The following is an 11,685-nucleotide window of genomic DNA, read 5'->3' on the forward strand; positions in this document are numbered from 1 at the left end:
AGGCTGTCTGCCCTAACCAGCTCAGCAGCTCCTTAAAGGGAGATATACTGAGTCTCCACTGAAAGGAGTGATCTGAGACTTGTCAGTTGACATGATGCCTCCTATTTGGGGTTAGAAGAGAAGAGGTGACCACAGCTCCAGAATGCTGCACCTTTAGCAAATACTGGAGAACTGATACTGGCACCCCTCTCCTCTGTCCTGCCCTAGGGAGCAAACAGGGTGGGAAGTGTGGAGCGTGAAGCTGTGGGGCCAGCTGCATGATTCTGAACCTTGCCTTCCAGAGCCATCAGGACAGTTAGCCCCCTGGAAACCAAGTCTTTGTTCAGCTAAGGGAACCTCCTTAAATGCAAACACGGGGTGCCCCACATCTCACACCCTAGACACAAAGGACTCCTTCTTCCTGGCCATGGCCATTAGGGACTCTGTTGACCTGCCTCTACAACCACATCTCCCTCCCCCTTCTCCCTGCACATAATATAGAGAACAGTGGATGCCATGAGGGGTGCTTGGATACCTGAAGTGGGTGGGGAGAAGTGAGGCTCAACATTTGAATTCTGGACCACACCACCAAGGAGTCTCAGTCTACCCCCTCAGATTACTCCCTATCTGATAAGGCTCACAGCAGCTGTGTTTTCAGAACCACCCCCACCCCAGGGTGGGACCAGCTCCCCATCCACTCCTCACCCTATTTATCAGGGTTCTAACAGTCCCGGGAGAAGACCAGCTGAGATGCAGATACCACATCCGCTGAGGCTCTGGCTCTTGCTGTAGTGGGCACCAGGTGAGGCCTGGACACCCAGGCATCCCAGAGTTGCTAGGCAAACTGGGAGAGGGGATGGAGGCTGGGGAAAAGGAGAGCTAGCAACTGGACAGGAAACCTGGGAAGAAGAGGTGGGCCCCGGGCTGGGCCACCCTTTATCTTGCCATGTCTCATTGGCCCAGGCTCCACCCTGCGCTGCTCCCAGTGTGAGGTGCTGGAGTCGGCTCTGAACTGAGTGTCTGGGTTGAGGGTTTGCTCCATGTCCCCGGGAGGGGCATGTGTTTCCCGCACTGTCACAAGTGAATGAGGGCCCCGAGGGTGAAAGGCTCCAGAGAGTGGGGGGCCCAGGAGTCGGGGATAGCCAGGTCCCTATCCATCCATCCATCCATCCAATCACCAAGCCTTCCCAGCTCCCTCAAGAGCCCAGTCATTCATTTTTTCATTCATTTCTATTCTGATTAAAGATCCCCTCTGTAGTTCCTCTCCAGACCGCTCTGTCGCGGCCACTCCCCTAACAGAACCTGGCTTTCGCCCGGCCCAATCATCCATAGCTCCGCCCCTCGTTCACCCCGATTCTTTCCTCTAATTGCAGCTTTCTGTCCTAAGGCCCGACCTGCTTTGTTTGGCAATTTGGCTGCTTACCCTCAGGTATCCCTTGTCCGGGGGAGGGGACCCTCAGCGTGGATTTCTCCAGCCGCTGTTGTCACCATGACGACTATTGCAAAGCCCCGCCTCTTCACCCCAGGAAAGCCTCCAAGGAGCCCGTCACCATGACAACGAACTCTAGCGGCTCTGCGCGCGCAGAAGCCGCGCCCTGCCTCGTGGACAGGGGAGGAGCGAAACGAAACAAGGGCGGGATTAATGACCCTAAGGCCACTCCCTCTCTGAAGAAGGCCCAGCCCAGCTCCGAAATAACCACTCGCCTGTTCGCACTTGCTACGCCCTGGGCTCCTGATTGCCGTAGCTCCACCGCAAGTCCTCCCGGACCTCTCAGGGCGACCCCTTAAGGGAGGCCAGCCTCAGCCACCCATAACGCCCTTGGCCTTTTCGTTGCGCTTATATTCGAGAGAGGGAGTCAAAGGGCGCTGTGAAATTCCCTTCTGCCTCTCCTTTGCTCTCTTTGCTTCAAAAGCAGCCCCCGCTGTCTAATTGTTTTCGTCTATCACTTTGTCACTCATTCAACCAACATTTATATCGGTCCCAGGTGCTCCTCCCCAGTTCTCCATTACTCTTGACTTTTCTCTAAAATAATTCTCTTATTTTTATCATCCCAAGGCTCTTGGGGTGCGCGCAGTGGCGTGTGTTTTCCTCTCGTATTTCTTCTTTCGCGTCCGCCTTTCTTGGCGTGTCTCCGTCAGTTTCTTCCCATCTTCCGCATCAGCACCCCGAGACCGGATGATTCTTGGATAGCGTTGGGACCACCGCAGGGAACCCTCGGGCAGGGCCCGGCCCCAAATCTTCAGACTGGAAGTTGGAGCAGGTGGTGGGTTCCTGGAAGCCGAGGACTTCCCCTAGCCCACCGACCCTTAAAGCAAAAAACCTGTGTCTCTCACCGAGAGACGGACCTGGCGAGATGCAGACGGAGCAGGCATGGTGGGCCCAGCAGGCCCCCGGCGGGGGAAGTGGATGGGGCGCCTGGAGCCAGTCCGCGGCCGCTCATTGGTTGCTGTGTGGTCTCCAGAATCCGGGTGTGGGGAGGGATGTTAGCACCACAGTGCCACGTTCCGGGGAAGCTGCCTAGTGCTCTGGGTGTCTGACAGGGCCGGATGCCTGAGTCCCGACGCCGGGCGCGCCCTCCCCAGCCGCCCGGCCGAGAGCTGAGCTTGGGCTGGGGGCCGCCCTCGCGTCTTCCCAAAATCTCTGAGGTGCAGCCAGGCGCGGAGAGCGAGCACACAGCGCCGGAGCCTGTGGGCGCCGGAGATCAGACCCACCGACCTGCAGCTGAGCTGAGGCGGGGCCGGAAAAGGGGGGCGTAGGGAAAGGCTCTGACTTCCCGGAACCCACAGGGGCCACTGGTTTGAGTACGGTCATTAGCGACTCAGGTGTCCTCGCTTTTGGATTTCTGACACGTTTTTCTCATCTTGAAAAATGGTGTCACAATCACCCCCTTTTGCAAGCCTATCCCCCTTCCCTCACCTCACATTCAGTCTAAGTCCAAATCTGTCCAGTCTTTCTTCTAAATGCATATCAGATTCATTCACTTCGCGGCTTCCCTCTCTTCTGCTAGACCAGGCCGCCATCTTGTGACTGGGCTTAGGAATAGCTTCCTAAGTAGTTTTCTGGCCTCAGAGATCTTTTACAAACAGAAATTGATCTCGTTACTGCTCTGATGAAACCCCTTGGGTCAGTAGTTTCCACTGCCCAAGTTCTCCCCGGAAGCACTCTGCCCGCGTTCCCCGCCCCTCCCCACTTCATTGTCCGTTGACTTGTCTCCGGTACTAGATTGTGTACTCTGTGAGGGTAGGGACTTTGTGCAATATTGTATCCCCCAACACCTGATGCAGTGATTTAATGAATGCCTGTTGAATTAATATGAAAGAAGTTTCCCCTCTCATTCCCCTGTTGCTGGGTCCTTGTCCCCAAGCCAGTATGTTAGACCCCAGAATGGCCGTGGGTGAGGACACTCTGTCCTTCTGGCTGTTCAGGCACTGATTTCCACCCCAAAAGGATGTTGCCTCTCCCCTTCGTCTTCGCCAACTTCTCTTCCACCAATATAAGGCCAAACTGGAGGCTGGTGGGCAGTCATGCATGTTATGGCAGGCCCTGCAGGTAGCCGGAATCCGGGCCCCCCTCAAGCCCTGTACATGGTCCTCTTAATAATGCTGGCCGTGATGAGCTTGGCGTTTGGTAAGTGGCTCTAAGGGGTCAGAAGGGTCTCCTATCCTGCTGGATAGGGAAACCCTGGATAGATGTCTGGTACATCTGCCAAGGAGATTCAGATAAACCCAGGCAGGAGGAAAGATAGGATGGGTGGGCTTGGTGGGATAATGCCTGGGGACTGATAATGTACTGATGTTCACTCTGAGGGAGATTTCTGGTGATTACCCCAGGGCTGTCTCACTCAACAGCAGTGACCTGAATGGAGATACTAAAGGGAACCTCTTAGAATCTGAGGACAATACAGAATAGGGAGGGTTGGGAGAACATGCCAGATGGCAGCCTCAGGATCCACAGCGTAGAACAAGGCTGAATCCAGCCTGATAACCTCACTTGGCTGCAAAGCACCATCGACACAGAAACAAGATCCAAAGTGTTTGCTAAGCATCTGCCTTACACCAAGCGCTCTGCTGGGTCTGGGGACTCATTAACATGTGGTCTGGGCCTGGGATCAGAGGAGGAAGGAGATGAATATGCATGCAGTTGGGGAGGGCTTTGGTGGACAAAGTTTAATATGAGTCTGTTCAATGAGAGAACCACCAAACAAAGAATGTGGCCTTGGGCTGCTTGAAGTGTCCTGTCTACACAAAGCTGAGATTCTTCCTGTCCTGTGATGATGCACTCTGATGTTTTCACTTCTGAACATTATAGATTAAGAAAGCATATTCAAATGAGTCTGGGGGTTGGGTGGGGACGGTGAAACCAAGTCACAGAGGAAGAACTGTCCTAACAGGGCTGCCAAAAGTTGGAATGGGCTGCCTTGGCCTAACCTTTAAAGTTAGAGGCTTGTAGAGTGCTGGGCACGTTAGCCCCTTAAATATATGAATAAATGAATGAATGAATGAGTTCCTCATTTCAGGAGGTAAAAGAGCAGAGAATGGAGATTTTTAATGAGAACTAAAGCTTCTGATGTTAGATTAAGCCAGATGGTTCATTAAAGTATTGGTGATTTTATGGTTTTCTGAGATGGGGAGGTAGGAAGGAACAGTGGGATTGGCCAGTCTGGGAATTAGGTGGGTTTGGGGTCAGTGCTTCTCTGTATTCTAGGTGAGTTTGAGCATTATGATCAAGAACCCCTTCATCAGATTCATTTAAACAAATACCTAAGCTGCTATCGATGCCTCTTGGAGACCAAGGAGTTGGGATGCCTTCTAGGATCTGACATCTGCCTCACCCCGAAGGGCAGCAGTTGCATGACACTGCTCATAAAGAACAGTAAGCTGCCTTCTCCCTTTCGTCGTGGGCCCAGCCCATTCCCAAACTGAGTCTCTACCAGCCTTCTAAGCTGCACCCTAATTCTGGTTCCCACAACTCTAAGACACTGTTCCACCTCTCTCTCTCTTTCCTTTCCTTTAGAGCCACTCCCCATCTCCACTTCTACTCCCCTCCCCTTCTTGGCTAACCCTCCTCATAGCACCCAGCCTTGTAGGGGACCCTGGAGATCACCAAATCTACTGGCCTTTCTTCAGGCTGCCTTCTCCCCATCTGTCAGCAGTAGTTCCTGCCAGCACCACTCTTCTCCTACATCTTCCACTGCTTCTTTCCAGTCTCCTTCACTGAGTCTTGCCTTTAACTGAGTCTTCACTAAGCCTTGACCCTTAACAGTTCACGTTCCCCAAAGTTTGGTCCTTAGCTCTCCTCCTCTTTACTCTCCCAGAGGATTTTATCTGCTTCCTTGGCTTCACCCAGCAGGCACATACTGCATCCTCCTAAAACTGAATGTTAGGCCAAACTGTAATGTCAAATTGCCCTCTGGATATCTCCACCTCATTTTCAACTTGCTGGAAATTGACTACATTCCCTGTTCCTCAAGCCTGCTCTTCCACCTGATCCCTCACCTTTTTCAATAATAAACACATAACACAGGCTATGTACCCGGCACTGTTCTAAGCACTTACAACCCTCCAAGGTAGGCATTGTTATCCCCATTTTACAGATGTGGAAACAGAGGTGCAGAGAGGTCAGTACCTTGCACAAATCTTCTAGAGGCTGAGCCACAGTTTGTGGTGGTTCCAGAGATGGTGCTCTTGACAACTGCTGTACAAAGCTGCCTTCATTCAAATCCTTTCATCATACTTTTTAAAACAGCTGATGCATAGATGTGGTCCCACATCAGAGTATTCAAGAAAAGTCTCCCTCCCACTCCTGGCCCAATTCACCCAGCTCTCAGGCATGAATAACAGAAAACCATTTTTTAAATTGCCTTTATTATCCTTTCTGTGATCTTTTGTGCACATCCCACCCTATACAAATATGCTGTTTACTCCTTTTCACCTCTTTTTTTCCTCCACAAACAGTACCATACTACTGTAAGCACTGTTTTGCACTTGTTTTTTAAACTTAACAGTTATGGGAACTTGATGTTTCCATATCAGTTTGTAACCAGCTTCCTTGTCCTGCTGCATGGTATTCCACGGCATGGGCATGTCAGAGTTGATTTATCCATCCCCCTACTGATGGACCTTTAGGTTGCTTCTAAGTTTTCACTCTCTCAAGCAGGGCAGCAGTGAACATCCCCGTACATGGGCACAAAGATTTCCCCGCTCTCATATATACAATAGCAGCAGAGATATCCTCTTCTACTTTTCTTAATATAAATTTATTTATATTTTATTTATTTATTTTCGGCTGCGTTGGGTCTTTGTTGCTGCGCGAGGGCTTTCTCTAGTTGCTGCGAGCGGGGGCTACTCTTCGTAGCGGTGCGCGGGCTTCTCATTGCAGTGGCTTCTCTTGTTGCGGAGCATGGGCTCTAGGGTGTGCCGGCTTCAACAGTTGTGGCTCGTGGTCTCCAGAGCACAGGCTCAGCAGTTGTGGTGCAGCGCACGGGCTTTGTTGCTCCATGGCATGTGGGATCTTCCTGGACCAGGGATCGAACCCATGTCCCCTGCATTGGCAGGCGGATTCTTAACCATTGTGCCACCAGGGAAGTCCCTCATCTTCTCTTACTTTTGATCCACAAAATAAACGACAAACACCTCCTGTCTGCAATCTGACCTCCAATACATCTCCCAACTTTTTCTTACATGGTCCCGCCTGAAGTGCTGGTTCTCCTCACTTTGCTCCACAAGTCCCAATTCACCCCATTCCAACTGTCACTGTATCTCAAATGGCTCTTTCCCACCAACCTTCCCTGGGAAACTTCCACAGAGTTCATGGCTGGTGACTCCTTGGCACTCCCTGGCCTGTCCAGTTCCAGGAATTGTTGCATTTTGGGGGTCCAGGGCAGGGTGTGGGGGCAGTGATGGCAAGTCCATGTGGGGTGAGGGGATGGGAGGGTGAGGGGCTTTACCTGGGAACTCTGTGCCACTGATTGCTGCCGTCCCTCCCCAGACAGTGGTTCAGAGATCATGGTGAGTGACTGCCGCAGCAAGGAGCAGATGAGTGATTGCTCGTACACCCACACTTCTCCAGTGTGGGGCTTCTGGATATTCTCTCAATGCTGCTTCCAGAATTTCTGCAATAACCCTCAGAACAGAATAAAATATGGTCCTTAGAACTTCTGTAGAGACCTCTGGAGTAAAAACCTGCCAATTTCCAGCCATCCTCCTGATTTCCACCTGGGGGCAGCCAGAACAACGTCCGGCCCCACCCACCAGCCCTCCCTGCCGCCCTCAGCAGCAGTTACTGGACCCCAGTCCTATCTGCCTCTTGGTTGACGCCCCTCAACACCCCTATCCCCACTCTGCCCCTTCCCCAGGCTCCCTCTCCAGAATTCTCTGGAGTTTTCCTTCCAGTCCTCAGTCTGACATCTTTCCTCCTGTCTGTTCCCGCCTCAAGGATGCCCCTTTACCCTGCTTTGCTTCTTTTCCCACCACAGTCCTCTCTTGTCCCAAGTCCCCAGCTGTTCCTCCAAAATAAATAGATGTACCAACTGTTTGATTTGTCTCTCTCTTCTGGTGGATGTGGAGGCTGAGGGAGGTGGTACTGCCTGAGTGCCCCATCAGGGGCAGGTAAGTGGCTCCCAGCTCTGCAGAGCTCTGCTCCTGCCCTGCCCTACTGTCTCTGATTCAGCTCTCAGCGCAAAGAGGTCAAGAGGAACTGCAAGCCCTCCTATGTTGAGACCAGAAGGGTAGTGGGCATCCTCAGAACTGCTGTCAGACCCAGAGCTGGATGGGGACTGGTAGGGAGGTTCATGGGGGTGTGTTGGTAGGAGTGGAGGTGTAAAAGAACCAGTCCCAGGGAGGAGAGGGTGGGGAAGGAGCTCTGTGAAGAGATGCAAGGCCTAGTGACCTCTCTTGATTCCAGGCTTAACTTCCCTTTTCAAGGACCATGGTAAGTTACTCAATTTCAGGCCTTGGGTTTCTCACCCTCTGAGGCTGTCTTCCAGTTTGACTTGCTGGAGCTGTGTATACCTGGGCCTTTGACTTACGCTGAAGTCAGAGGTCATGGGGTAAAGTGGGGCGGCAAGAGAGGGACACAGTGGCTTGTACCTCTCTTTGTACCTCCAACTGCTTCCTGACCTAGAAACAAATGTTGGTTTCTCCCACCAGAGCACAAGCTGTTAAAGGGGCCACAAAAATCTGTTAACATACATGCAAAATGTTGTGTAGGAAGTGTATGCTGTGTGATGTCGTTTCTATCAAGCACACGGACAAAATTCAGGACAGTGGCTACCCCTGTATTTTAGGAGGGTCTAGGAGGGTGCACGAAGGCAGCTTTGGGTGCTGATAAAGGCCTTTATGCTAACTCAGGGAGTGGTAACACAGGTGTGTAGTTTACAAAAACCCACCTTACGGTGCGCAAACATCTGTATGGCCAAAAAGGTTTAAAACTAAATAGACCAAAATCTGTGTTTATGTTTGCCTCTAAGGCATGTCTATTTTTGAGCCCATTAACTTCTGTGTGCACACATTGACATTCTCTCAATCCTGAGGCACTATCCCTACTTGACAGGTGACCAAAGTTCGGCACAGAGACCAACTTACTCAAGTGGCAGAGGAGCTGGGACTGGGCCTCCCAGCCACAGAGCTGCACTACTTTTCAGAAAAAGGTTTCATAATCCCAGCACTGGGCTGTGAGATTCGGAAGGGTGGACACCTGGCTGTACTCATCTGCAAGTCTCGGTGCTTAATACTGGGCCTGGCTCAGAGCAGTGTGTCCAGTGTTTATTGAACATATGGGGAAGGTTGCTTTCTGCATACTTGCAGTTTTTCTAAATATTAAAATGAAAGACCCTACTACTGCAGCCCCACCTGTGTGCTCTCTGTACTCTCCCACCCCCTCCACCTAGGCCCTCACAGAGGGGGTCCTGGGTCCCAGGATCCTGAAAAGAATTGAGAATAGGCAGGAACGCAGGTGCCTCAGCTCCAGGTAACTCTGAGATGCAGACCTGTGCCCTTTGGTTTGCTCTTGAGTTTTCGTGGTTGAGTGTCTCCTCCTTTCTTATGTGGAAAAACCTGACATCACCCGGGTTTAACTTTCTAGGTTTTGTAGGGTATGTTTAAGGCTGGCAGGAGTCACAATCCTCATACTTTGATCTCTAGCTGAGCAGAGGGTGGGATGGATGTGGGCTCTTCGCAGCAGGCCATGAGGAACCACAAAGGCCAAGTGGAGTGGGCAGGGCTCTGCAATGCTGTTTGAACCCCACGCCCAGTTAACTTTCTTTAACCTGTTTACACCTGCCCACACCTGAGCCTGACCCCATAAACAATGTGACACAGACTTAGCCTAGTTTGTTTATTGTGGAGGGAAACTGGGGAATGTGGAGCAGAGGACAGATCCTCTCCTCTCCCTGGGAATCTGTGCAAGTGGGTGTCAGGACTCAGGGACGTGGAGCGGGGCTGTGGAAGCCAAAGATGGGGACAAGAGATGAGAGAAGGCAGCAGGAGACCAGGCGGGAGTGAGGGTGGTGGAGACAGTGAGGTAGGAACACCAGAGTGCCCAGTCAGGAAATCTGCACAAAGTCCGCCTCTCACCCTTCTTGATGCAAGTTCAGTCTGGCACAAGGTTTGAGAGACAGGTGTAGGAGTGGAAATAGCCAGATTGAGAGGGGATCAGGAAGATGGGGGGTGGGGGGGGATGATCCCACTCAGATGATGGGAAAGGGATGAGGAAAGCACTGTGCCTTTCCCAGGTCAGCCTAGGCAGAATTCACATTTGAGATTATTTTCTAGGTGGACGAAGGGCACTGGGTGCAGCGCCAACTGCTTTTTGGGGAGGAAACTAAACCAAACCCATATAGACGATGAAAGTACAAAGGAAAGGAAGACTGAGAACTCACAGACCAGAGAGTGTGAGTGTTCTGAGAGGGCAGTACATGATGCTGGGGTGTCAGGGGAGAGACGCTGGACCAGAGTGAAATCTGGGAAGGGTAAGACATCACAGCCTAGACCAGGGAAGAACCAAAAGTCCTGAATTGTTGAGGAACCAGTATATGCGGCGCAGGTCAGCAATGGACAAACTCAGATTCAGGGGCAGGACAGCCAGGGGGTCCAGGCCTTCAGAAGGCTCCTTCCCAGCATGGAAGCTGGGTAGGGGCAGTGAGAGGTTCAGGGCTTGGTAGAACCACTGGATCTGGGACTCAGACAGGGGCAGGGCCAGGGACCCCTCAGGGGGCTCAGGGAGGGAGCTCTGGAGCTGGGGGCTGTACCAGGAGTTGCAGTAATCATACTGGCAGCACTGGGCGTAGTACCAGTACTCTGAAAGGTAGGTGGGGCGTTTTTCTTGGCACTGGTAAGACTTGTGCTGTCCACAGCCTCGGATTAAGAAGCGAACCTTGGTATCTGGAAGAGAGGGGACAGCTAACAACCCTTGCTGCCTCCCCTAGTCCCCAAACCTGGCACCCCTTTCACAGACTCTGTGATCCCTCACCCAGACCCAATTCCTATCCCAGACTCCTTCAGAAAGGGCCAGAAAAATTAGTTTAACTGGCTCCACAGAACCCCAGACCCCTCCCCTTCCAGGATCCTCCATCTCCTTAGACCTCAGGCCCCAAGCAGCCTTCATCTACAAGAGGAGACCAAGCCATGGCTGCCCTACCAGTAGCCCCTTCCTGGGACTTGACTCACTATGAAAGATGCTGATCACCATGCACGGGGATGAGCTGCTGATAGTGCACTTCTCCGAGCCTGAAACGCATCCTATAGTAGGATCTTCTAAGAGGCAGAGGTGGCAGGTCCGGACTTCAGGAACAGGAGCTGGGGAGGTGGAAGACAGGAGGAATGGCCGTGTCGGCTCACTCCAAGTTCCCTGCCCTGCAGGGAGCCCGCTCATCCAGAGCCACCCCCTCCCTGGACTCAGTCACCCCTCCTTCCCTGCCCCTGTGTCCCACTTACCCTTTCCCACTGTGAAGCCCATCATGACCAGCACACCTACAAACATATGGGCCTTCATCACGGAATTCTGGGGAGAGGGGAAGTCCCTCTGGGGTGCTCTGAAACCCCACCTTCCTGTGACCATGCTCCTTGAGCCTGAACTGCAGGGTGGTTTTGACAGGCAGAGTCTGGGCAGGAGCTACTGCAGGTACAGAGCTATATTCCTGCCTGGGGGAGGAAGCTATTAACTTGGCAGGAGGGACGTGTCCTCACCCACCAGGTCTGGTTCCTGAATGTCGGAGCAGTAGCCCAGACAGGGGCAATACCTGGGCCCCAGTCCAGCAGCCTACCTTTGTCCTGTGCGCCTTTCAAGGGTCCATGGATGTTTCCTTCTCTGGTACCATTTGCTATCCTTCCCACACAATAGGGTCAGTCCCTATTGTTCTGGGAGAAACCTTAGCCAGGAGCCCAGTGACCCCCATCCTTCTGAGATGGGCATGTCTCAGCTCCCCAGCAGGGGGCAGGCAGACACCACAAAACAGCAATTCTGGACCCTGCCCCCTCCTCTCCCCACCCCTTACAGTTCTCTTTATTTTGGGACCACTTTCCCTGTAAAACCCAAACTGTTGTTGATTACATTCCCTAGAGTATAAGCAGACAACCATAGGTGGCCCAAAAAGAATAAATATTTCTCTAGTCTTTGAAATCTGATTTTTCTGAGTCTTTTCCTTGTGATCTTTGCACATCCCCACACCCAATTCTAGAACTCTGCTTTACTACTAAAAACATCACCCA

The 11,685-nt window shown here is 52.2% G+C and overlaps 2 protein-coding genes across 2 annotated transcripts; one reads left to right on the plus strand and one right to left on the minus strand.

Moving 5' to 3' along the window:
• The first annotated feature begins 1,468 nt into the window (after nt 1–1,468).
• LY6G5C (lymphocyte antigen 6 family member G5C) lies at nt 1,469–7,210 on the plus strand. Its single transcript, XM_007194050.2, is given in 5 exon segments — nt 1,469–1,663; nt 2,521–2,716; nt 3,479–3,607; nt 4,685–4,852; nt 6,968–7,210. Coding segments are annotated over 5 exon segments (852 nt in total). The 3' UTR covers nt 7,132–7,210.
• A 110-nt stretch (nt 7,211–7,320) lies between these two features.
• On the minus strand, nt 7,321–11,676 carry LY6G5B (lymphocyte antigen 6 family member G5B). Its single transcript, XM_007193949.2, has 3 exons — nt 10,912–11,676; nt 10,645–10,773; nt 7,321–10,359 (listed from the first exon to the last, which is right to left on the minus strand). Exons 1-3 carry the CDS (start codon nt 11,033–11,035, stop codon nt 9,956–9,958), a joined length of 657 nt encoding a protein of 218 aa, XP_007194011.2. The 5' UTR covers nt 11,036–11,676; the 3' UTR covers nt 7,321–9,955.
• Between the last annotated feature and the right edge of the window lie 9 nt (nt 11,677–11,685).

This window comes from Balaenoptera acutorostrata, chromosome 10 (assembly GCF_949987535.1).
Source record: "Balaenoptera acutorostrata chromosome 10, mBalAcu1.1, whole genome shotgun sequence".
Taxonomy (NCBI): Eukaryota; Metazoa; Chordata; class Mammalia; order Artiodactyla; family Balaenopteridae; genus Balaenoptera; species Balaenoptera acutorostrata.